The 27,940-nt window shown below is 43.6% G+C and overlaps 1 protein-coding gene across 1 annotated transcript; it reads right to left on the reverse strand.

Moving 5' to 3' along the window:
• Positions 1-529: 529 nt before the first annotated feature.
• Positions 530-26,571, reverse strand: gxylt2 (glucoside xylosyltransferase 2). The gene is made up of 7 exons (XM_078413881.1): positions 26,205-26,571; positions 16,535-16,727; positions 11,064-11,195; positions 9,343-9,594; positions 6,711-6,834; positions 3,583-3,755; positions 530-2,064 (listed from the first exon to the last, which is right to left on the reverse strand). Exons 1-7 carry the CDS (start codon positions 26,540-26,542, stop codon positions 1,900-1,902), a joined length of 1,377 nt encoding a protein of 458 aa, XP_078270007.1. The 5' UTR covers positions 26,543-26,571; the 3' UTR covers positions 530-1,899.
• Between the last annotated feature and the right edge of the window lie 1,369 nt (positions 26,572-27,940).

The raw sequence follows: 27,940 nt of genomic DNA on the forward strand, positions 1-27,940 counted from the left end.
AGATAGTTTAGGCATCAGGACTTTAATTAATAAGTATGTTTAAAATGTCTGAACTATATTATCTAAAGTTATCTATTTTCAAATGGAAATTGAGTTGGTGCCCTTCTTGGGATAATTCTATTTTCTGCTAAATTTATTGCTGCACTTAAACATATGAATATAAAGCAAACTATAAAATATACCTATTTTAATGTTTTCCAATCAGAATTTGCAAATGAGTCTAACTGAAAATTCAGTTAGACAAAATGGACAGAATTTGCACTGAAAATATTGACCACCACAAAGTAAAAGGTTGACCTTGCAATACATTATAGCTCGGGACTTGCTCTACATGTAGTTTGCAGAAAGTAATGCAAATGAGTGGTAAGAATGATAGCAGCAGTTTTATTCATGAAATAGTACCTTTTTAAATTTAAAACTAATGTATAAATATTGTAGATTAAGTATCACATTATCAAAAATAGCTTGCACTTCCAAAAACAATTGGTTGGGAATGATTAATTTTTAATGGTAAAAAACATTTTCTACACTTTTTGTTCCATTGCTATCTAATCATGTCGATGGCACCAAAGCAGCAGGCTCAAAAATTGCCCATTTTCCTAATATATAAAAAAATATATAAAGCAGAAGAAGCAAGCCACATAAACCCTAGACTTGTTGAGTGATATCGGGTGAAATCCACGAGGCAAGACCACCCGAAAAATGAAGAGTGAAAAAACAGGCTCTGAAGAAATTTATAAAGTCTTGGGAGAAGAATCAATGTTCAATGAAAATTATTTAAAACAATATTTATAACTGAGAAATTTCTGATAAATGAGGAGGCAATGCGTTAGTGCCAATATATTAGTGCCAATATCCAGGCAGGTAGATGCTCTCAGGTTTGTGACAACTTCCAGCGATTGAAACGTAAAACGTGACAATTGGTGACAGTGATGGTAAATGAAGAGTATCAGAATTAATTTACGCTAGGGAAAGTAACATGCACCTATTTTTAAGCAGATGATTCAGGAAGATTACAGCAAGGTTTTCAATTTTTTAATCAATGAGAGAAAGTCGATGGTTTGAACACAAAGACAGTGGTTGAGGGTATTGGAAGTTCTGGTGAAATATGTCCATGCCACAACGTACACCTGTTTGAAAAGTGCGAGGAAAATGAGGTATGTTCCTTAACAGAGTTCCAATCAGAAGGTGGATGGACACAAAATGCTGGGGTAACCCAGCGGGACAGGCAGCATTTCTGGGGAGAAGGAATGAATGTCCAAAGAAGGATCTCGACCCAAAACGTCACCCATTTCTTCTCCAGAAATGCTGCCGGTCCCAAAGTTACTCCAACATTTTGTTTCTATCTTGGATGTAAACCAGCATCTGCAGTTCCTTCCTACACAATCAGAAGGTGGATGTACACCAGGGGTAGGTGAGGCTTCTTTCTTGTTATGGTCCTGCTGGATGTTTTTATTTGAGGTAATAAGGGGAACATTTTGGAATACATTTATTTGGACAACATGCTGTTTTGCATTGAGTTCAGAGGTAAAGCAAGTGAATTGAACTAATGGAGATAACTGTTGCCTTAATACAAAATGAAGATGAATCCATTGAAACTGCACTGTGACTTCTCCGAGGTACAAGATATCGGATGGACAACAAGTTAGGTAAGTTCACAAGTTCAGGTGAAACATTTGGCAGAGTTGGGTGGAGAGTTGGTTCATGAAATGACAGCAGAGGAGACAATCTGGAACTGTTGAGAGTTCAAAGGCCAGAATTGTTCATTCTGTTCCTCCTTCCGCTGATACTGCCTGACCCTCCATGTATTTCCAGCATGTTTTGTTTTTATTTCAGATTTCCAGCATCTGCAGTTTTTCTTTTCTTTTTTGACATAAAAATATCCACTATCTTCAGTTGTTATCCTATATGAATAACACGAACCTCATATGCTTTTCGCATAGCTTGTTCAAACTGCTTCAGGAATACTTGTGGAAGCCTGCCACATAAAGTGTGTACTGTGTTCATAAAGCTGTTTTGAAGTGGGAAATATAGAGACTGAAATAAATTATCTTCAAAGGGAAACTGAAAGAAAAAAAAAGTTTGTCATCAACTTTTTTTTGCAGTACTGTAATTTTCAATATTCCCAGAACCACGTTTAGTTTTTTTTGGGTTTAGAGATAGTGTGGAAACAGGCCCTTTGGCCCACCGAGTACATGCTGACCAGCGATCCCCACACATTAACACAAGCCTACACACACTAGGGACAATTTACACAATATCAAGTGTACAAACCCAAGCCAATTAACCTACAAACCTGTACGTCTTAGGAGTGTGGGAGGAAACCGAAGATCTCGGAGAAAACCCAAACCCAGGGAGAGATCGTACAAACTCCATACATGCAGCACCCATAGTCGGAATCGAACCCGGGTCTCCGGCGCTGCAAGTACCGCTGCTCCACCGTGATGCCCCTAATTTATCAATGTTGATAGCCGTAGCTGTTTTCCCAATGACTTTGTGTAAATGGTTCAAGTGGTATTCCAGTGAGGGATGTTGCAAGTATAGTCCGTTATTTCTGCCCAGGTCTAAACCAAGCTAGTGACTGAGAGTTTGAGTATAAAAAAAAATAGGCCACATTTCCTGATGTTCCCATTGCTATGCACTGGGAACAATTATAGTGATGTCCTGCAGCTACAACCTTGGTCAGTATGGACAGATTGGGCCAAAGTACCTGTTTCCGTGCTGTCTGACTATGACGCTGATGAGGATGCGATCGACCATTTCTTTCTAGCCAAAAAGCCAATTTTCAACATTTTTATCACTCATCTTCCAAACATGTACTTATTTGTTCCAGTGGATACTCACAAGTTAAACAGCATGATGTATTTTCACAAAAGTATGCAACATGTACTGTAGCAACATTCAAAAGACATTAGGATGGATACATGGATAGAAAAGGTTTAGAGGGATATGGGCCAAACACCGGCAAGTGGGAACTAGCTTAGATGGAGCATCATGGTCAGCATGGACAAGTTAGGCTGAAGGGCCTGTTCCCTCTGTGAATCTACAATCAGGAAGCATGCTATTATAGTTCTTTCACGCACCAACGCCATACTCACAACACAACATTAATTATGCATCCTTAACTGTGCTTGTGCACAACGCACTTTGCTGACTGCCGAATGATGGATAGCTTAACTGTCAAATCCACTGAATTATTGATTATTTGCTGAATTTATTTGGATTACCGTCACATATGCAAAAAAATGATGTCAAATTTAGATTTGACCACAACAGCGAACATTTTGGAAGCGCTCACAATGCGTATGGCATTGTGAAGTCCATAGAAAACACCCTTTTCTCTGTAGGTCCATTGATCAGAAGAATCAAATGAGAAAGGTCACATTTCTTTCTAATAAGTTCATGCTCTTTTCAGCCTTCCAATGCTGAGGTACAGAGAAGGGATGCAAAATTGGCAGCATGAATCAGCAACAGCTATAATCACTGAACAAAAATTTGAAACTCCAATCCGAAAAAGGAAATGAAACACTAATGAAATTTGATCGTCATAAAGACATATACCTTTGTGTTGAAAGTACTTACATTGCGTACAGCCTCATACATTACTTTGAAGGCAGGCTGTTTATCATTATGATAAACCCCACGGTTTCCATGGAGAATGGAAACCCCTTGGTCTTCTGCTCCTCTGCAGTTACTGCCGTACATACAATGGTCAGGTCTGTAATTCCACTGACAAGGAAACACGTACAGATATTCTACATAATCAGAAGAAACATCATCTTAATATCCTACCTAGATCACCAATTCTTGCTAAATATATATTTTTTCATTGAACAATTCATTACTTTAAGAGTTTAATGCGAGAAAAACTATTCTCATTTGTCTTCAGGTCTCAGGTCATGTATATTAGGGTGGTACAGTGATAGAGTTGCTGCATTCCAGCGCTAGAGATCTGGGTAATATCCTGACTACGGGTGCGGTCTGTACAGAGCTTGAATGTACTCCCTGTGAACTGTGTGGACATTCTCTGGGTACTCCAGTTTCCTCCCACATTCCAAAGAAATGTTGGCTCGTAGGTTAGTTAGCTTTTGTAAACTGTCCCTGGTGTCTAGGATAGAACGAGTGTATAGGTGATCCCTGGTCAGTGCTGATTCGGTGGGAACTAAACTTCTGAAAAGACTCGGAAAACATTGAAAAATAACGATCCTTTTATCTATCAGACTTGGAGTTGTAAACTCAAGCTTTTGTAGGTTTTCCCCGAATACTGTGGGACTGTTGCGATATGACAATAGGTGCAGGAGGAGGCCATTCGGCCCTTCGAACCAGCACCACCATTCAATGTGATCATGGCTGATCATTCTCAATCAGTTCCTGCCTTCTCCCCATACCCCCTGACTCCGCTATCCTTAAGAGCTCTATCTATGGGCCAAACGTGGGCAGGTGGGACTAAAGGGATCAGGGGGTATGGAGAGAAGGCAGGTACAGGTTACTGAGCTGGATGATCAGCCATGATCATATTGAATGGCGGTGCAGGCTCGAAGGGCCGAATGGCCTACTCCTGCACCTATTTTCTATGTTTCTATGTATAGCTAGAACATGTTGGCCGATGTGGGCAAGTTGTGCCAAAGGGCCTGTTTCTACGCTTTATCACTCTATACAGGGGTTTAAGTCACCTGCATACGAGGGAGGTTACAAGAATAGTTAATAGTTTCTTACGAGCCTGATGGTCTAAACCAATCTGGTGGTTGTGAGTTTGAGAGGAGTAAAATAAAATAATAGGCCATGTTTCCTGATGTTCTTGTTGTTATGCACTGATAGTGATGTCCTGCAAGCTTCAACCTTGGTTAATACTTGGATCTAGGTTCACACAGTCTTCCAGCTCTCAAACCACACCCTGGACTCGACAGAAAGGGAGGGTTGAAAAGAAGAGAAACGTTTGTTCAGAATCTTTTGATTCAGGACTCAAGTTTCACATTATGTCAAAGAGTGTTTTGTATTAATTGTAATATAGAGGAGTTCATGGCAAGTTTTTCCTACTTAGTTATACAGTTGTGAACTAGTCTTTAAATGGGAAACATTTTGACAAAACCTGATAATGCTACAGTTTTTACAGCACAACAGAATACGTTTACATATTCTGTTGTGCTGCTGAAAGTAAGAATTTCATTGTTCTGTCTGGGACATATATGACAATAAAACACTCTTGACTCTTGTAGTATTTGTTTTAGAGATACAGCACGGAAACAGGGCCTTCGGCCCACCGAGTCCGCGCCGACCAGCGATCCCCGCACACTAACATTATCCTACACCCACTAGGGACAATTTTTATATTTACCAAGCCAATTAACCTACAAACCTGTACGTCTTTGGAGTGTGGGAGGAAATCGAAGATATCGGAGAAAACCCATGCAGGTCACGGGGAGAACGTACAAACTCCATACAGAGTGCACCTGCAGTCAGGATTGAACCCGGGTCTCTGGCGCTACATTCACTGTAAGGCAGCAACTTTACCGCTGCGCCTCCGTGCCGTATGAAGACAGACAATCTCATGTCTGTCTTCAGGTCTCTGGTCATTTATAATTCAATAACTTATGGTGCATCAAAGATTTTTTTAATCAAAAGAACACATTGCTAATCAGTACAGAACATTAAGTTTGTGATTAAAGCCATTCAATCAGCAGTTATTTTTCATACTTTGTTTCTGTGCTTGAAAATTATCTGCATACGCCCTTCAATTAGATACAGCATTGATTTGAGTGCCTGCCCTCTGACCTTTTATATGTGATGCACTCCGTAGTTTCAAGTCAACACAAGCAAGAATGCTGTAGTCAAACTATAATAACAGCATTGCAAAATTCTTTTAATTTGTCATCATCTCAGGCACCTGCATATTCAGGGAAAAATCCCCTCCAATAAAAAGAACCTCTGGGTGGTGCCAGCAATGGCTGCCTCGCCAACAGTCTGCCTGTCCCTTCCTTCTTCGTTGTTTTTTTAGTCTGTGTTAAACGTATGTTTCAGTGTTCTTCAGCTTGTTTTATTTGGGGGATTGGGGGGTGGGGGGGGGGGGGTTTGGGGGACACTTTTTAAAAATCTCTTACCTCGACGGAGATGCAATTTTGTTCCGTATCGTATCCCCATCCGCACTGCGGCCTAACATCGAGGAGCTGGCAACCTTTGCTGGAGACCGACTTCGGGAGCTCCAACCGCGGAAGCCTGCGGACTTTAACATAGTGGAGCACGCGGTCCCTTTGCCAGGGATCGACCTCTGAGCTCCAACCGCAGGAGCCTGCGGATTTAACATTGTGGAACTCGCGGTCTTTGGTTAGAGACAGACCTCAGGAGCTCTAAGTCACAGGGGCTTCGACCGCCCCGACTGCGGATGATTTGACTGCCCCGACCGCGGGAGAAAAATGAGGGAAGAAGATGAGGCTTACTTCCATCACAGAGGAGTGTGGAGAATCCGCTGTGGTGGACGTTTATGTTAACTTTTATGGAGTTGTGTGTCTTGTTGCTTTTTTTTAGTATGGCTGTACGGTAATACGAATATCACTGTACCTTAATTGGTACATGTGACAATAAAAGACCTTTGAGAACCTTTGATATTAAGCTACAAATCTATATACAAAAAAATTCAAATTGCACAAAATAGAATGGAAAGTTGATAAACTGGTTTTGCATTTAATAAAGAAAACAATTTGTTTTTAACTTACCTGGGTTATAATGGAATATGATATTTAATAAATCCTGGTCTCCCCATGTGATATCATTTTTGTATTTATGGTATAAAGGATATAGTAAGTCTTCCCATCTTAGGCCAGTGGGAATCATACTATTCTGTCAGAAGAGAAGACAAAAAACATCATCTATCACACTTGGACAGTGAATGGTATTTAATTTACTCACCAAAGACTACAAAGAACAGTTGGACCTCTGAAGGAACCGTTGGCTTGACACTTAAATGCTCCTGGAAACTGTCAAACGTGTGAAGAGCCAAGAGCTCACCTAGGTGCTTAGATACAGCTTAGGGAATCTTGTGTATGAAGGAACTGCAGATGCTGGTTTAAACCGAAGATAGACACAAAAAGCTGGGTCTCGACCCGAAATGGCACCCATTCCTTCTCTCCAGAGATACTACCTGTCCCGCTCAGGTACTGCAGCTTTTTGGGTCTATCTTTGAAAATCTTGGATAAGGTTATCAAGAACAATAAATGGGGTGGGAAATCTCACAGGTTTCAGCACGTGGGAAGAGGCCCCAGGTATCATCTTCTCAGGAAGCCATGTTGTTGAGGAGGTCAATGTCAGAAACTCACTTGCAAAAACCTGGCTGCAGTGCACACTCAGTTCTTAATATAATTGATCTCTCCTAATCCTTGCGGTTTGCAGTTGAATTACATAGCTCACCTGCCAACTTCCTCAACTCTCCTATAATCAACGTCACACACTTCCCCTTTTCAACAAAACAAATAAAGAATTCTATCAGGGCTGAAACTATCGGCAAATACTTCACCAGGCTGTGAGCAACAGGAACGGGGTACTGATTGAGAATGATCAGCCATGATCACATTGAATGGTGGTGCTGGATCGAAGGGCCAAATGGCCTACTCCTGCACCTATTGTCTATCCCCAAAGAGCAGGAGAATCTCACCCACTAATCAACAGAGTTGCGCCAGAGACATGGGTTCGATCCTGACTACAGGTGCTGTCTGTCCAGAGTTTGTAAAATTGTCCCGAATATGTGTAGGGTAGTGTTAATTTGCAGGAATCACTGGCTGGTACGGATTCGGTGACCAGAAGGGCCAGTTTCCCCACTGTATCTCCAAACTAAACTGAACAAAACACGTGACAAAAAAGTATCATTGATCATTGAATTCCACATCACACAACTCCACGCACCAGAATGTCAGATGCAGGGAGATGTTAGTTAGTGGCGGAAAAAAATAGGACACTTTGTAACCCATCAAGTTCTCAAGGTAGACACAAAATGCTGGAGTAACTCAGCGGGTCAGGCAGCATCTCTGTAGAGAAGGAATGGGTGACGTTTCGGGTCGAGACCCTTCTTCAGACTGATGTCAGTGGAGGGGGCAGGACAAAGCTAGGATGTAGTCAGAGACAGGACGATTAGTGGGAGAACTGGGCAGGGGGAGGGATAGAGGGGGAAAGCAAGGGCTATCTGAAGTTAGAGAAGTCAATATTCATACCGCTGGGGTGGAAACTACCCAAGCAAAATATTAGGTGCTGTTCCTCCAATTTGTGCTGGGCCTCACACTGACAATGCAGGAGGCCCAGGACAGAAAGGTCAGATTTGGAATGGGAGGGGGAGTTGAAGTGCTGAGCCACCGGGAGATCAGGTTGGTTAAGACGGACTGAGCGGAGGTGTTCAGCAAAACGATCGCCGAGCCTGCTCTTGGTCTCGCCGATGTAAAGATGTTGACATCTAGAACAGCGGATACAGTAGATGAGGTTGGAGGAAGTGCAGGTGAACCTCTGCCTCAGCTGGAAAGACTGTTTGGGTCCTTGGATGGAGTCGAGGAGGAAGGTAAAGGGACAGGTGTTGCATCTCCTGCAGTTGCAGTGGAAAGTACCTGGGGAGGGGGTGGTTTGGGTGGGAAGGAACGAGTGGACCAGGGAGTTTCGGAGGGAGCGGTCTCAGTTGGAGGTGGCGGAAATGTTGGAGGATAATTTGTTGTATGTGACGGCTGATGAGGTGGAAGGTGAGGACAAGGGGGACTCTATCCTTGTTACGAATTGGGGTCGGGGGAGCAAGAGCGGAGCTGCGGGATATTGAGGAGACCCTAGTGAGAGCCTCATTTATAATGGAAGAGGGGAACCCCGTTTCCTAAAGAATGAGGACATCTCCGATGCCCTTGTATGGAACACCTCATCCTGGGCGCAGATGCGGTGCAGCCAGAAGAATTGGGAGTATGGGATACAGGAAACAGGGTGGGAAGAAGTGTAGTCAAGATAGCTATGGGAGTCAGTAGGTTTGTAGTAAATGTCAGTCACTAGTCTGTCTCCTGTGATGGAGATGGTGAGATCCAGAAACAGTAGGGAGATGTCGGAGTTGGTCCAAGTATATTTAAGAGCAGGATGGAAATTAGTGGTGAAATTGATAAGTTCCCAATCTTGTTTTACATCTGCTTTTCTGCAGAAATGCCACATCATCAACTACATAGACGTTGCACTCAGTGACAGAATTTCTCAGTCCTCATCTATAAAGTATGGGTCAAAGAACAAATGAATCTTGAATTTGTTGTTTTTCATTAATAAATCCCCCTGACAAGCTTAAAACTGCAGCCGTGAACAAATTGCTTTAATCGCTATTATGAATCATTCTCCGCTCACCTTAAACAGCCGACTTCTTATTCGAGTAAGGTTCATCAGCATGACCCCTGAATTGACACCAGCTGCTCCGTAATACGGATGCCGTGCAAACCGACTGTACCATCCGATCTTTGGGATTTCATGTTCTGGAGCCATGGCTGCAAGTTGTGTAGAATTGAAGAGCTTCAGGATATTCCAAACATCATCCACTGATCTCAGAAAGAGAACGTCCGTGTCGACGTACAGCAAAGAGTCGACATCTTTCAGGATCATCTGGTGAGGAGGTAGAGAAGTAAACGTTTTTAAGAATTGAGGTGAAGAACAATCGATTTTTAAAAAAAACTACAATAATTCAACAATTCCTAATTTTATCCAGAGGGTATGATTAATCCCAATTCTCTTAAAATACCATAATTACTGCTGCCACTGAATCAAAATGAATCTTCAGTTATGCAAAACATCAGGGCGACATAAGGGTATTTGCAAAACTGGAGACAGTAAATGGGGTAGGGCACTACTATTATACATGCAGCAACTGTAAGTACAGAAGTACTTAAAGATCAAATGACAAGAGCAGGAGGTTTGCATGACCTAACAGCATGTGAAGCAGGAGAATTACTGATCAGCTTATCATTGCTGCATTTAACGTCTTGACGCCATTGGTTCCAATGGTGCAACGATAGCAAACAATGATGGTTTCACTGTCATTCCAGAAGAATATTTAGATGATCCTTGTGTTCTATTGAATCAAACAGAAGGAGAAGATGTGAATCAAACTGCGTCTGGGCTGAGCTCATTGGGTGCTTATAAAGGGAAAAATGAATGTGTTCCTGCTGTGGCGAGAAAAAGGAATGAAAATGAAATGTTTTGAATGTGGATAGTGGACCAGTGACTTGAAGCTGAAATGCAACTACGTGGGAAGATTCGAGATGGCCACACTTATGATTAAGGTAGACACAAAATGCTGGAGTAACTCAGCGGGTCAGGCAGTATCTCGGGAGAGAAGGAATGGGTGACGTTTCGGGTCGAGACCCTTCTTCAGACTGATGTCAGGGGAGGGGACGGGACAAAGATAGAATGTAGTCGGAGACAGTAAGACCAGTGGGAGAACTGGGAAGGGGGAGGGGATAGAGAGGGAAAGCAAGGGCTATCTCAAGTTAGAGAAGTCAATGTTCATACCGCTGGGGTGTAAACTACCCAAGCACTTATGTTTAACGTCACTGACACTTGCATTCAATGCTGGTGCCTGAGTGACAGTGTGCACAGCGGTAGAGTTGCTGCGTTACAGCCCTAGAGACCCGGGTTTGATCCTGACCTCGTGTGCTAGTCTGTACGGAGTTTTACATTCTCCCGGTGACCTGCGTGGGTTTTCTCCGGGAAGCTCCGGTTTCCTCCCACGCTCCAAAGACCTGTGGAATTGTAGGCTAATCGCATGGTATAAATGTGTGTGTAGGATAGCGTTAGTGTGCGGGAACTGCTGGTCGGCGCGGACTCGGTGGGACAAAGGGCCCATTTCCGTGCTGTCTCCCTAAACTAAACCTATAATTGCAGCATTCCTGCCGAAATGCAGTCTTGAGAGACAAAAAAAAAATTTAAACACTACTACAATCTTCAACTGATACCTTTTCGTAAAAATCTTAAGATATGTGCTTCAAACCAGAGCAGAGTTACTGATTGGCAAACATTGAAAGAAATATCCTTGCGATTCCATAACACAAGTAGTGATGAAAATGATAACGTACTGGAAGGAAAAGGCGCTGTGCTGCACATGGCTTAAATAACTTCTTCCATTCCTGAGGATTTCCCACTGAAAAGTTGATTGGGTAGATGCTGTATTCAAGATGTGTTTTGTATAAATATGGCCAGGCTTTAATCTGTTGAAATATAAAAATAATGATTTACATGCCAAACGCCAGAGTTTCACTAGTCAAAGTAACATTTTCTGAATTAATGCCTGCAGATCTGAATAAAACTTGTCAGATAGGAACAATATTTGTTGAACAATTGCACATGTTCACACATCAGCTGAGGCTTTATAAGGCACTGGTCAGACCGCATTTGGAGTATCGTGAGCAATTTTGGGCCCCATATCCGAGGAAGAAAAACGTGCTGGCGTTGGAGAGGGTCCAGAGGAGGTTTACGAGAATGATCCTGGGGATAATTAGGTTATCATATGATGAGCTTTTGACAGCATTGGCCCAGTACTCACTGTAGTTCAGAAAGATGAGAGGGGGACCTCATTGAAATTTACCCAAATAGTGAAAGGTCTGGATAGAGTGGATGTGGAGAGGATGATTCCACTAATGGGAGAGTCTAGGACCAGAGAGCATAGCCACAGAATAAAAGGATGCACCTTTGGAAAGGAGATGAGGGGGAATTTCTTTAGTCAGAGCGTGGTGAATCTGTGGAATTTATTGCCACGAAAGGCTGTAGAGACCAAATCATTGGGTATTTGTAAGGTAGAGAGTGACAGATTCTTGATTAGTACGGTTGTCAAGGGTTATGGGGAGAGGTCAGGAGAATGGGGTTGAGAGGGAAAGATAGATCAGCCATGATTGAATGGCGGAGTAGACTCGAAGGGCCGAATGGCCTAATTCTGCTCCTTTGACTTATGAAGTCATCAGCAATTCACAAATATGTAAAGACTGATGCTATAATGCAGTCTGGATCATCCCCTTTGCTCTATCGTGAGTTTGAACTGATTCTATCTACGTTTCCTATTTCTGATCCGTTTGTGTAGCATGCAAACCAAAGATTTTCACTGCACCGATTATAATAATAATTCATAATAATAATTCATTTATTTTATATAGCGCCTTATCGCATGCTCAAAGCGCTTTACAAAAACAATTAACATAGAAACAAACAGACAAACTATCCTGACGGAAAAGCGGCGAATACTCAACGCCAGCGTCCTCTCACGTCAGGGTCCGGCAGTAGACATTAAAAAGCACAAGACACACAGATATAATTTTTTACACAAACAGCCATCACAGTGATTGCTCTAGGCATACCCTCACTGTGATGGAAGGCAAAGTCTTATCTCCTCCTCGTTCTTCTCCCGTGGTGCCACGAGGTGATCGAGGCTCCCAACTTTTTGAAGCCCCCACCGGGCGATGGAAAGTCCCAGGGCCGAGCCGAGCAGGCCGATGAAAGTCCTGAGCCCCCACCGGGCGATGGAAAGTCCCAGGGCCGAGCCGAGCAGGCCGATGAAAGTCCTGAGCCCCCACCGGGCGATGGAAAGTCCCAGGGCCGAGCCGAGCAGGCCGATGAAAGTCCTGAGCCTCCACCGGGCGATGGAAAGTGCTGCGGCCGAGCCACGCAGGGCGATGAAGGGCCTGCGGGCAGGTCGATCGTACCTTGCGCTTCTTACCTAAATCTCATTGTGCAACCTCTGTTCTTATGGAAAATTATTATTGAACAATTACTATTGTACACTAATAGCTTAATTACTATTAAACTAGCATATTAAACAAAACTGGAAGTTAAAATTTACTGGATTGATCTGTGGATTAAATAAAGATATGTACTTTGCAATTTTCACTCATACCACTGGCTATTTATCACGTTTAAATAGCAGTTATCTAACTCAATCAAGGTTGTCTAATCTTTCTATTGGAAACCCAACCGATTAAACAGTTCTCCTTCGGTTTCTTGGTCAGTTGCAGAGGTTGCAAAATTTAATCAGCTGCAAATCTCTTTGAGACTGAGACAGTCTGAAGTAATACAGATTGATATTTCCAAGACCATATGCCAGCATTCCATATAGATACAGGAAACATCACTAATCTAAAAGCTGGCCTCTATATTACAGGCTAATGAGTCCGCTGCTAGGTTCCATATCTGTATGGAGTTTGTACATCCCCCCCCCCCCCCCCCCCCCCGTGACCTGCGTGGGTTTTCTCAGAGATCTTCAGTTTCCTCCCACACTCCAAAGACGTACAGGTTTGTAGGTTAATTGGCTCGGTAAATGTAAAAATTGTCCCTAGTATGTGTAGGATAGTGTTAATAAGCGGAGATCGCTGGTCGGCGCAGACCCGGTGGGTCGAATGGCCTGTTTCCGTGCTGTATCACTAATCTAAACTAAAAAAAACTAACAGCGCAAATGCTCTGAGAAAGCCAATAGATTCTAGCTGATGCAAACAGACTATCAAAGTAGTAACTGTCATCCAAGGCTGATATCACCTTCACTAAGTGGGGCACAAAAATCCCCAAGAGTTTGCTACGTAACAAATACACTACAGCAGGCTGCTGTTGTCAGGCCCTGCACACAATTCGCTACTTTTTCCCCAAGTGCATAAACTGTCTGGACAGTTTTGATTCCAGTCGCTAAACTTAATCTGTAAAGTTTACATAAGGAAACACTCAACATAATTTTGGATAGTCTGCAGTAAAAGGAAATAATTGACAATATGCTCCACAGGAAATGCCTTAAAAATCTGTTTAGAGATTCCATCCTGTTTTTTTGGTTAAGCTGTATATATTTAGTTTATCATTGTATTTGCTTGTCCATGTAGCTTTGCACCATCATTTTATTGGCAATATCTTTCACTTACTCCGTAGTACCAGTGTTTTAACCTCAGAAGACCAGCCTTAATCATGGTATTATTCATATCAGTCCCAATAGAGATAAGGTTAAGAATGGAATGCAAACTGCTTTGCCTCATAGTCAGGTTGTACTACTGCAAGTTTAGGTTATTTTAACAGATACAGCATGAAAACAGGCCTTCCGGTCCACTGAGCCCATGCTGACCTTCAACTACCCGTTCACATTAGTTCCATGTTATCCCACTTTTGCATCCACTTCCTACACACCAGGAGCAGTTGTACAGGGCCCTAGTGTCCTTCTGTAGTTGTACAGGGCCCTAGTGAGACCGCACCTGGAGTACTGTGTGCAGTTTTGGTCTCCAAATTTGAGGAAGGATATTCTTGCTATTGAGGGCGTGCAGCGTAGGTTTACTAGGTTAATTCCCGGAATGGCGGGACTGTCATATGTTGAAAGACTGGAGCGGCTAGGCTTGTATACACTGGAATTTAGAAGGATGAGAGGAGATCTTATCGAAATGTATAAGATTATTAAGGGGTTAGACACGTTGGAGGCAGGAAACATGTTCCCAATGTTGGGGGAGTCCAGAACAAGGGGCCACAGTTTAAGAATAAGGGGTAGGCCATTGAGAACTGAGATGAGGAAAAACTTTTTCAGTCAGAGAGTTGTGAATCTGTGGAATTCTCTGCCTCAGAAGGCAGTGGAGGCCAATTCTCTGAATGCATTCAAGAGAGAGCTAGATAGGGCTCTTAAGGATAGCGGAGTCAGGGGGTATGGGGAGAAGGCAGGAATGGGGTACTGATTGAGAATGATCAGCCATGATCACATTGAATGGCGGTGCTGGCTTGAAGGGCCGAATGGCCTCCTCCTGCACCTATTGTCTATTGTCTAAATTTTTTTTTTAAACAAAGGCCAATTAACCTACAAACCTACACGTCTTTGGAAATGGGAGGAAACTGGTACACCTGGAGGAAACCCACATAGTCACTGCAACATAGAAACGTGCAAACTCTACACAAACAGCCGCCAAGTTCAGGATCGAACCCGAGTCTCTGCCGCAGTGAAGCAGCAGCTCTACCAGTTACGCCACAGTGCCACCCAATTAAAAAGCTAAATTTCATTATAAATAGAATTAAGGCTGTTTATACTAATTCTACTTCCAGACAGTCGAGAGGGGGACACCCATGCCGTCACTCTGCAGTGAAGATTGCAAGAACATTTTTCTCAACCCAGCATTCTTTTCTCCCCAAGTGTTTAATACATGACAAAAATCATCAACATTTTGAACATGGCTGACAATTCTTTTCCCTCTGCAATACTTAATCAGAAAACATTTTAACGTTTAATGTAATTCAGTTTTAATTTAATAATTCAGATTCCTGGTGCAGCAAACCTATTAATAATAAATTTGGATGTTTGACAGATGACACTGTACAAACAATACATTAAGATCTAATTGTTGGTTAAATGATCCTTGTACAAATCCTGAAAGCATATATAATCTGAAGATGAAGCATATATAATTCTTCCAATTATTCATATTTTTTTAATGAGTAATCTAAAGAATAATTACTTTAGATTATTCATATATAATCTGATGTGCTGGAGTAACTGAGCAGGTCTGGCATTCACCAGAGATGCTACCTGATCTGCTCAGTTACTTCAGAACTTTGTGTCTATCTTCAGTATAAACCAGCATTTGCAGTTCCTTTCTACACACCGTACATAATCTAATCTGTACTCCGTGATTTACTTGGCCAACATAATAAATGGTATCGACAGACTGTATTGTTAATGAATGGACGAGATGGAGGAGCATTGTGCTTAAAAACACAATCCTTTCATATTCAAGTTATGTGACAAAGCTGTTCTATAATTACTATTTCTCACATAATTGGTGGCGTTTCTACAAGAGTGAATTGTTGTTACATTGCATATGCACTGCACAAACATGGCCATTGTTATATAGTACAACAACATAACTCTGAAAGAATACTGAAATGACTGGTGTGAGAGTAAGTGGGAAGTGCAAATGTTTGCAGCCAAACACACATGTTGTTGAGACTCAATGCTATCTTGTGACATTTGGTTACAGTCACCAAAATGGCGGCAATTAACCTAAGGCTTAGGACCTAGTCCCTGCTCACTAATCATACATAACAAAGGGAAAGAATAGGCAATCATGGCGTGGCAATAATGTTTGCAATTACTTATGCATAAAACAGACTGCAACTTGGACAACAGCGCAAGACACATCATCACAACAGTGATATTAAAAGACAATTATTAAAAAAGACACAACATAATCAGTGGACCCTGTTCATGGAGAGTGGGAGGATGCAAAGCAAGTTGATTAATGCCACATAAACAATAACAACATGCTTATCTGAAATGAATCCTTGCATGATTTCACAGTGAGTTTTCAAAACTTTTTTGAAGACTTTTAGAGACACAGTGTGGAAACAGTCCCTTCGGCCCAGCGAGTCCTGGCCGACCAGTGATCCCTATACACTATTTCTATCCTACACACCAAGGACAATTTTCCCTGGCGCTGTCAGGCAGCAACTCTACCGCCGCGCCACTGTGCTGCATTGTGTTCAACAACATAAACACAATCTGTTCATAAATACGTTTCAACAGCACTTGCTCTCTAATCCAGACACTTACACTGCTTTCAAACTGCGGGTGGAGTGTGTCTTCAGCAAAGATGTGGAATTTTATCTTGTAGATACTGAAAAGAATAGCCGACTTCAACATAGTCATTGTCTCTTCCAGCCGATCCCCACAGGCCACCACTGCCAAGTGCACCCATTCTTCACCATTCTGTCTGTGGAGGCGAAATATTGGTTCCTGAAGATCCCTGAAGAGAAACAAAATGTGCAGGTTTCAAATCTAATTTTAAAATTAACTTTGCTGTTCTATTTGGACTTGTTTCTTTGCCATCTGCTCACTTCCACCCACGACATCCTTTGACACCGTGTTTAAACATGCTTTTACATCTCTCAACAAATGTCAGGAGACACAGAGCCTGAGCCATATCAAAAACACAATTTTTATGCACCCTTGTTAATATTATACATTTCGACATGTTTTCTTGAATTTTAATCTTAAATGTAAAGGTAAAGCACAAGATGAAATAATTTTTTTAAAAGGCACAAAGAGCTTGAGTCAGGCGGCATCCCTGGAGAACACGGATAGGTGACATTTTGAGTTGGTAAGGGTCCCAACCAGAAACGTCAACTAGCTACGTTCTCCAGGGATGCTGCCCGACCCGCTGGGTTACTCCAGCACTTGTATGTTTTGTTTTTTTGTAAGTCATATCTACAGTTCCTCATTCCTGATTGAAATATTCAGTTGCATTGCTTACCCAAGTACGTTGCTTAGTGTAAAGACAATATTAATGATTTTAAATCATTACATAAGTTATTTGGAAAGAATCCAGTCAGCCTATTCCACCTATGTTAGCTCTTTGAAGAAGCTCCAAATGTAATCCCATCAACCTGTTCGTTCATTGCATTCTTGAGATTTTATTTTGCCATCACATTCTAATCCAATACCTTCGTCGAATCCGAAGAATAAATGTTCTACCAATCAATGTATTCCAGATCAAATCAACTCATGCCGTAATTGTGTTGTGCCCACATTGACTATTCTTTGGCAAATTACCATACTGCTGCATCCTCCAATTACCATGGATTTTTTATCAATGAAAACAGTTGTTCCTTGTTTATTCGGTCCAAAAACCATTATGATTTTGCACACTTCTACTCAATCTCTAATCATCTGCACTAAGGCGGAGACATCCTGAGCTGCTACCTTACAGCGCCAGAGACCCGGGTTCAATCCCGACTGGTTTTCTCCGGGTGTTCCGGTTTCCTCCCACACTCCTAAGACGTACAGGTTTGTAGGCTAATTGGCTTCAGTAAAATTGTAAACAGTTCCCTAGTGTGCAGGATAATGTTAGTGTATGGGGATCGCTGGTCGGCGTGGATTCGTTGGGCAGAAGGGCCTGTTTCTGTACTGTATCTCCAAACTAAACTCAATCAATCCCACTTTTGCTAGTCTCAACATAAAAATGAAAACCCTTCTACAGACTCAATGGGTGACGTTTCAGGTTGAGACTCTTCTTCAGTCTGAAGCATTTTGTGTCTACCTTCGATTGAAACCAGCATCTGCAGTTTTTTTTCCTACCTATAAAAATTAAATATCTGGGCTACCATTTCTAGTAATTGGCTCTGCACCTCTTTGAAGGATTTGACATCTTTCCTAAATCTTGACGATAAACGTGCATTTGGATCTCTTGCTGCTGGTTTCAATCAACACCATCAAACGTGGGGTGGTGGGTGTAGGGAACAAGCTGTCAGAAGAGGTAGTTGAGGCTGGGACTATCACAACATTTAAGAAACAGTTAGACAGGTACATGGATAGGACAGGGATGTGGACGAAGCACAGGCAGGTGGGACTAGTGTAGCTGGGACATGTTGGCCAGTGTGGGCAAGATGGGCTGAGGGGCCTGTTTCCACACTGTACCACTCTATGGAATGTGTAACTACATGTCACATATGGCATGTCATTCGGGATTTCATGCTAAAATAAAACAAATGCAATATACAAATAAAATTCATTGTTTTCCATTCCAAATTAAGTGCAGAATTATAAACAGAGTTAAGAGTAAACAAGGCCACAACAGATGGTACTTCTAAAATATTCATTGAATTAAAACAAAATCTCCAGCAATGTTTATGGTGTCCAAATGCATGATTTAAAAGTGACAAATTAAGAGCAAAATGAGTGGCAATACACTTAAGTCCTCATTATGGGTGAGAGATGGGGGGTTACGGCATAAACCAGCATCTGCAGTTCCTTCCGGCACATTACGGGCCACCTATGTGTCTTTCGACTTGTTGTGAATCAGAAGCAGATAGTACTTCCTGAACATGCAGCTGGTGTATGACAACTATGAAAATGCTCCCTTCACTATGAGGGAGTCTGCAGAGACCATTGTATTCAGCCGTTTCTTAAGGGATGGCTCTTGGGAGACAAGATATATGTACTGACTTTCTAGTGGAGTAAGGAACTGCAGATGCTGGTTTACACCAAAGGTAGACATAAAATGCTGGAGCCCTCACCCTAATGTTCTGACACTCGTGGTCTTTTCACTAGTGGGCAGACTCCTGCAAATGCTGGTGGACTGCAGCTGCAATGCATGGCTACTTGTAACTTAGTGGAGTCAATCATTTGGGTCCTGAAGCAGGGGTTTTGATGTGCAGACTGATAAGGAGGGACCATGTGAAACACTCAAGGGAGAGCTTGCCAGCGGACTGCCCTTGCATTCTGCACAGCACTAGCTGAGGAATAGAGTGGAGTGGGGGGGGGGGGATAAGGGAGGAACAGGAAAAGAACATGGAAAATGGAGGAGGAACAATGGATGGTCCTTCTGGTGATACTGGGTGGGATAAATGAGTCTTCTTGCTTTTCCAGTAAAGAGCCCAAGTCAACTGGTCCGTTTGGCTCTGAATGCAGCAAGTCTTAGGCCACATTCAGGATTGCACTGACAGCATTTAAGTCATATTTGTGCACGGCATCATCAGCAAGTGATGCACTCCTGAATCTCCAGTGTTTCTCGACCATCAACAGGACACAGGTCAGTCAAGAGCATGAAGGATGACTGTCCACTTGCCTGGATGAATAAACATGTGTTAACACTCAGGTATCTGCTCACTACCCAGGACGACTTGTACCACCGTGCCACCTGACTTGGGGCTGCACAGTGGCGCTGTGGTAGAGCTACTGCCTCACAGCGCGAGAGACCAGGGTTCGATCCTGACCTCGGGTGCTGTACATTCTCCCTGTGACCGCCTGGGTTTTCTCCGAGTGCTCCAGTTTGTTCCCACATCCCAAAAACATGCAGGTTTGTAGGCTTCTGTAAATTGTCCCTCGTACGTAGAGTAGAACCAGTGTACAGATGAACGATTGTCGACGCGGATTCGGTCGGCAGAAGGGCCCCGTTTCCAGGCCGAATCTCTAAACTAAAACAACACTAAATTAAGACAAGGAGCCGTATACCCGGAACCCGAAAGGGCGGTAGGTTTGCATGATGGACTGGGCTACGTTCACAACTCTCTGCAGTTTCGTGCAATCTTGGGCAGAGCAGTTGCCATACCAAGCTATGATCTACCCAATAGAATGACATCTGCACAAATTGGCAGGTGTCATTGCGTGTGTCCCAACATGCCAAATTTCCTCGGTTTCCTGAGGAAGTCGAGGAATTGGTGTGCCTTTTTGCTCACATAGTCAATGTGGTTAGACCAGGTCAATTTGTTGGTGATATTTACACTCAGGAACACGAAGCTCTCAACCATCTCCATGTCAGCACCATTGATGCGGACCAAGTTGCGTACTCCACCACACTTTCTGAAGTCAATGACCAGTTCCATCGTTTTGCTGACGTTATTGTGTACCCATCATCATTCCTAAATTGTCTTACAGCTTATTCGGTGCTTCTCTTATGCTCCTGAAAGAGAACTCAAGCAACTTTGGGCTGTGCTTGAATAATGGCAGCTCATTGTTCAGTTTTAATCTCAGCTAGTGTGTACGCGGCAATCGCTGGTCGCCGTAGATTAGGTGGGCCGAAGGGCCTGTTTCCACACTGTATCTCCAAAGTCTAGTTGGTTGATAAGTAACAAAGCCAAGATGTAAGCCATGTATTAGGAGTAGAATTCAGCAGAGGTTTCTCCTTATTCGGATAAATGAAGGCACCGTTGGTTCACCCATTTTAACTTGCCACACATTCCCCAATGCAAATACTAGAGAACACCAAAACTTCAATTCCTTCTCATCGAAAGCAGACAACAATGTGTAAATTATGTGCCCCAAACTTTGTGGCAATCACGGTGAAATTTTGATATTTCATGCAAAATCGGATCCCTTATTCTTTTCCATAAAACATTTCAAATAAAAATACCACTATAGTTTTGCTGTTTTCAGCAAACCATTCCTTATAATGGACAACAGTAAAAAATAACTACACATACCATTTTGACCTACATTTCTACACATTTCCAGATGGCAGTATTGGTTATCAAAAACTTGCATGTCTTAAGTACACATAGAGCCTGCAGATGCATCTGTTGCTCACAAAGCTAAGCTACTGGTTCTGAAGAAAACAGGAACTTCTATGTATGTGGCAGCATCTAAAATCTCAGTGAACTTCTGTTGCTGGTTGCAACAAGGTATGAGCAGGTTTCAAGGATTGGAATCAATGATCGAAGAAGAATGCTCAGACAATGTAATCTTAGCAGAAAACAAAAACTGCGACTGCAACTCAAAATGTAACCAAAACCGCAGCCAAAGAGCAGCAAAGCATGATTCACTGGTTCTTCTATAAGAGCCTAAGTATTTCCCCAAAGCACAAGTTGTTGTTCCAAGTGAGACTGCTTGCTTGACAATGTGGAGCTGTTAGCAGACAATAACATCTTCACTGAAAAGCCTGTTTAACCCTTACATTACACAGGTGGATCTCAGAAACACAGCAATCAAACTAGCCATAGCAAGTCCCCCCAAATGAGAGCAAGATAAATAACCATTTATCTACTTTTTTGCTTTGCTTTAAGGGTGAATGTTGTGCCGAACTGGGACTATTCGGAGTAGCCCCAGAATCTTTTTCATAAGAGCACTAAGACTGCAGGCACACGTCCCTGTAGTGGACAGTCCTGGAACCTACAGATCATTGAAAACAGTCTCTCTGAAAGTGTGAGGAAAATAACGGCAGATGCTGCTTCAAATTGAAGGTAGACACAAAATGCTGGAGTAACTCAGCGTGACAGGCAGCACCTCTGGAGAGAAGGAATGGGTGACGTTTTGGGTCTCGACCCAAAACGTCACCCATTCCTTCGCTCCTGCCTGACCCGCTGAGTTACTCCAGCATTTTGTGTCAGCATGGATTTACAAAAGGCAAATCATGTCTGATGAATCTTATAGAATTTTTCGAGGATGTAACTAGTAGAGTGGATAAGGGAGAACCTGTCGATGTGTTATATCTGGAATTTCAGAAGGCCTTCGACAAGGTCCCACATAGGAGATTGGTGTACAAATTTAAAGCACATGGTATTGAGGGTTTAGTGTTGAGGTGGATAGAAAATTGGTTGGCGGACAGGAAGCAAAGAGTAGGAATAAACGGGTCCTTTTCGGAATGGCAGGCAGTGACTAGTGGGGTACCGCAAGGCTCAGTGCTGGGACCCCAGTTATTTACAGTGTATATTAATGATTTGGACGAGGGAATTGAATGCAACATCTCTAAGTTTGCGAATGACACGAAGCTGGGTGGCAGTGTTAGCTGCGAGGAGGATGCTAGGAGGCTGCAGAGTGACTTGGATAGATTAGGCGAGTGGGCAAATGCATGGCAGATGCAATATAATGTGGATAAATGTGAGGTTATCCACTTTGGCGGCAAGAACAGGAAAGCAGAGTATTACCTGAATGGTGAACGATTAGGAGAAGGGGAGATGCAACGTGACCTGGGTGTCATGGTGCACCAGTCATTGAAAGCAAGCGTGCAGGTGCAGCAGGCAGTGAAGAAAGCGAATGGTACGTTGGCATTCATAGCATGAGGAATTGAGTTTAGGAGCAGGGAGGTTCTACTGCAGTTGTACAGGGCCTTGGTGAGACCGCACCTGGAGTATTGTGTGCAGTTTTGGGCTCCTAATCTGAGGAAAGACGTTCTTGCCTTAGAGGGAGTACAGAGAAGGTTCACTAGATTGATCCCTGGGATGGCGGGACTTTCATATGAAGAAAGACTGGATAGACTAGGCTTGTACTCGCTGGAATTTAGAAGACTGAGGGGGGATCTTATAGAAACATATAAAATTCTTAAGGGGTTGGAGAGGCTAGATGCGGGAAGATTGTTCCCGATGTTGGGGGAGTCCAGAACCAGGGGTCACAGCTTAAGGATAAGGGGGAAGTCTTTTAGGACCGAGATGAGAAAACTTGTATGAAAAGTAATGATGGAAATTTCTCAGTAAACAAGCCATGGAGTGGAACACTTCCAGCTCCAACTGTATGTTTTCCTTTGAACACTTGACACATGGTTTTCACTCTCATTTGGTGGATTTCATAATTGCATTTGAGACGAGAAGACCTGGGTTCAAGTGATGAGGACAAATACTAGGGTAGTGCTTCAGTGCACAATTGAGGAGACCAGCACTTTCAGAGGTAGACACATAGAAACATAGAAACATAGAAAATAGGTGCAGGAGTAGGCCTTTCGACCCTTCGAGCCTGCACCGCCATTCAATATGATCATGGCTGATCATCCAGCTCAGTAACCTGTACCTGCCTTCTCTCCATACCCCCTGATCCCTTTAGCAAAAAGGGCCAAATCTAACTCCCTCTTAAATATAGCCAATGATCTGGCCTCAACTACCTTCTGTGGCAGAGAATTCCACAGACTCGCCACTCTCTGTGTGAAGAAATGTTTTCTCATCTCGGTCCTAAAAGACTTCCCCCTTATCCTTAAGCTGTGACCCCTGGTTCTGGACTCCCCCAACATCGGGAACAATCTTCCCGCATCTAGCCTCTCCAACCCCTTAAGAATTTTATATGTTTCTATAAGATCCCCCCTCAGTCTTCTAAATTCCAGCGAGTACAAGCCTAGTCTATCCAGTCTTTCTTCATATGAAAGTCCCGCCATCCCAGGGATCAATCTAGTGAACCTTCTCTGTACTCCCTCTAAGGCAAGAACGTCTTTCCTCAGATTAGGAGCCCAAAACTGCAGATTAGGAGCCCAAAATTGGCTGGGTAAATGTAAAAATTGTCCCTAGTGGGTGTAGGATAGTGTTAATGTACGGGGATCGCTGGGCGGCACGGACTTGGAGGGCCGGAAAGGCCTGTTTCCTGCTGTATATATATGATATGATATGATAAGTTGGCTTCAACTTCAAAGCACCATAGGACAGCATCTGGGCTGCTGACCAACAGTGCTCTGTATCCTCCCTGGCAGCCAACTTCCATACTGTGGAAATGACGAGGCATCCATAAAATGTCCAGTTGGTACCCAGTTAAACATTGTGAATTGAATACTAATATTTTGCTCAGTAGTGAAAATGCTTCCTAAGTCAAGTGCAACACTGTTTAACATTGCCTTGATATAATTACACATGGCCCAACATGCACAATGCTGGAACAAGTAAGGTCCTTTTGGCCTGGGTAAACAGGGAGGAAAACCCAAATCTCAACTTCAGCAATAATGTGAATATTTAAGCATTTGGACTCTCACATGATCAATAAACCTTGGTATTCAAACAAAAGTCACTGGAATGGAAAGAACAACATAGCATTGTAACGCTTAATATTCTTAAGACATCATTCCCACCATTGAAGCTCTAGTTATTCTTAGTTGGCTCTGTTGGGCAGGTCTGGCGCCAGCCTCCAGAAACAGACTCCATTTTGCAGTCTGAGGAAAGAGGAAAGGATTCAGGCATGCACTGAAAACCTCATTGAAGAAATGCAACACCTCCACTGACTCCTGGCAACCTCAGACCCACGACAACCTACCACATGGATAGGTGACGTTTCGGGCCAGGACCCTTCACGTAGCTCCAGAGACCCAGATTTGATCCTGACCTCGGGTGCTGCCTGTGTGGAACCTGTACGTTCTCCCTGTGACCCCCATGGGCTTTCTCCGGGATCTCCGATTTCCTCCCACATTCCAAAGACGTGCCGGTTTGTCGTCTAATTGGCTTCTGTGAATTGTTCCTAGTGTTTGGGATAGAACTAGTGTAAGGGGCATTGCTGGTCAGTGCAGACTTGGCTGGCCAAATGGCCTGTTTCCACGCTGGATCTCTAAACTGAAAAAGGTTCCTGACCCAAAATGTCACCTCGCCGTGTTCTCCAGAGTTGCTACCTGACCCACTGAGTTACTCCAGGACTTTGTGTAAAAGACATGGTTGTCGACCCAAGGACATGGGGTGGTGAACAGAACCCTCTCCTCATAAACTGAGCTCCTTGGGGGATGGTCAACAGCTTCAAGTTCATTGGTATCCATATCACCAACAAACTAACATTGACACACTGATCATGAAAGCACAGAATATTTATTTTGTTCAGCATTCGAGAATTATAGAATAGTATGGGTGTCAGAGGCTATAGGGAGAAGGCAGGAGAATGCGGTTAAGAGGGAAAGATAGATCAGCAATGATTGAATGGCGGAGTAGACTTGATGGGCCGAATGGCCTAATTCTGCTCCAAGAATTTATGAGAAGATTCAGCAAGTCCATGAGGATTCTCTCAAAGTTCTCGACCTCATTTTGTTATTCTGATATTACACTTTACTTTTTATTTGCACCACTTCAGGTACCGTCACCATTAATTGTAAAATCAGTTTTAGTTATCATTACAACGTAGACCGTTATCGGCTTCATTCATGCCAGCAAAGAACTTCGTTTCACGCTGGTGCGTATGTCAATTAACTCAGATCAACCTGAAAGGAAGACGGATTGCTGGGAAGTTTGTTCTCACTCGGTCTGACTATCTGTGGCCCTGGTTCCTGGCGGACCACTTCATTCAGGGGCAATAAGCCAGCGACAGTCTCGTTAGTACGGAGACATGAACAGCCAGCCTTGCACGTCGCAACCACATCATCCAGCAGTGAACGAATAATTAATTCTCTCGCCTTTCCTTCCAGCGAGAGGCGCTGAACAATGTGGAAGCCCGCAACCCAACACCGAGTGGCCGGGGGGGGGGGGGGGGGGGGGGGGGGGAGTAGCAATTCACTAATGTTGCTAACGCCCACGATTACTGACAGTCATGGACATTAATTTTGCCAGTGAAGGGGGGCGTACAAATTATACCCCGAATAGGATAGGATAGGATATCTTTATTTGTCATCCAAAAAACTTGTTTTTATTTTACTGCTTTTATTGTTGGACTAAATTTCGTCCAACAATAAAAGCAGTAAAATAAATAATGACACAACCCCAACCAACACAACAACAACAAAAAGAGACATCCATCACAGTGAGTCTCCTCCAGTCCCCTCCTCACTGTGATGGAAGGCAGTAATGGAAAGCTGTAAGGGAAATTATTCCACACAGTATTGGAACAAAGTATTTTTTTTAAAGTTATGTCGTTCAGGAAACAGTTTCTTCCAGTGCAGAGAGCAGAGGGGAGGAGTATTTCACACGGGATACAATGTGTTTCCAGTTTGCCCTCCACTCTCTGCAGCCCCGGAGCGCTGGCTGGCCGGCTGACTCACGCCCACCCCTCTCTCTCCCCACACACACACACACACAGGCACAGCTCGGCCAGGGTTGCTTCTAACGCCCTAGAACTCAGCCCTTACCTGTCGCTGGCGGGCTTCTTGCGATTTTTGGTCAGGAGACGTGGCCGGGGGTTCAAGGGGGGGCGAGGCTGCGAGCGGAAAGCGGCGGGCTGGCGAGTAACCAGGCGCCCCTGAAACGCTTGCACGTCTCGCCAGGCTCGGCCGTCGCCCACCCTCGGCGGGGTCTCTCCGGCAGACATGCCGAGCAGCAGGTACTGCAGCAGCCGCCCGCCCACCAGGCAGCCGAGCACCGCCGCGATCTTGTACCGGAGTTTCATTGTGTGGCCCCGCTCACAAGAGCCGCTCCTTCCCGCACTCACGTCATTTGCTGAGCACTTTCTCGCCGCCAAATTCTTCATCGGAAATTAATTCCAGATTTGTCATTTTGCTTTTCTCTCCCCCCCCCCCCCCCCCCCCCCCCCTGCGTTCTCCCCTCCAGTATTGCTGATGCAGCGCCAGGCAGACAGCTCCGCCCCAGCTTCTCGCAGCGAGAAACAACGCTATCCAACTGCAAACTGAAAGGAGCAGCAGATTTTAACCCTTCAGGGCAGGGATGGGGGCAACTTTTAGTCGGTTGGCAACTGGCATAGCGAGTCCTTTTTAATAATACAGGAGCATTGAGAATCGAAAATTACTAATTCTGCAGTGAATTTGTAACGTGTAACATTTCCAATTGAAGAAAGATTGGATAGACTAGGCTTATACTCGCTGGAATTTAGAAGACTGGGGGGGGGGGGGGGGATCTTACAATACAATACAATAAAATATATCTTTATTGTCATTGTACCCAGGGGTACAACGAGATTGGGAATGCGCCTACCATACGATGCAATAATTTAAGTAATTTAGACAACAGCAACCCAACGAAACAATTGTAACAGTTTTAGACAGGGTAAAGTGCAAGTTGATCTATGCGTTGTGACCATCCGGCTCAGCAGGACCGGTTCTGACTATAGAAACATATAAAATTCTTAAGGAGTTGGAGAGGCTAGATGCGGGAAGATTGTTCCCGATGTTGGGGAAGTCCAGAACTAGGGGGTCACAGCTTAAGGATAAGGGGGAAGTCTTTTAGGACCGAGATGAGAAAACATTTCTTCACACAGAGAGTGGTGAATCTGTGGAATTCTCTGCCACAGAAGGTAGTTGAGGCCAGTTCATTGGCTATATTTAAGAGGGAGTTAGATGTAGCCCTTGTGGCTAAAGCGATCAGGGGGTATGGAGAGAAGGCAGGTACAGGTTACTGAGCTGGATGATCAGTCATGATCATATTGAATGGCGGTGCAGGCTCGAAGGGCCGAATGGCCTACTCCTGCACCTATTTTCAATGTTTCTATGTTTAAGCCGTTTAGTTTAGAAATACAGGGTGGAAACAGACCCCCTCGGCCCACCGAGTCCGCCCGTACACGAGCACTATCCTGCACACTGGGGATAATTTACAATTCTTCCCGAAACCAATTAACCTAGAAACCTGTACCTTGAAGTGTGGGAGGAAACCAGAGCACCCAGGCAAATCTCATGCAGGTCAAATGAGGAACGTACAAACTCCGTACAGCCAACACCCCTGGTCAGGATCGAACCCGGGTCTCTGGCGCTGTAAGGCACCAACTCTATTGCCGTGCACTCTCCCCGAAAAATAAAACCCACATTTGTGTCGTTACGTAATATTTATTGGGATAACTTGATTTTGCATAAAAAGAGCAAAACGATTTCTAAAAAGCCACCGGCTAGTTCCTTATGATTGAATTAACTTTTACAAA

Source organism: Rhinoraja longicauda, chromosome 17 (assembly GCF_053455715.1).
Source record: "Rhinoraja longicauda isolate Sanriku21f chromosome 17, sRhiLon1.1, whole genome shotgun sequence".
Classification (NCBI taxonomy): domain Eukaryota; kingdom Metazoa; phylum Chordata; class Chondrichthyes; order Rajiformes; family Arhynchobatidae; genus Rhinoraja; species Rhinoraja longicauda.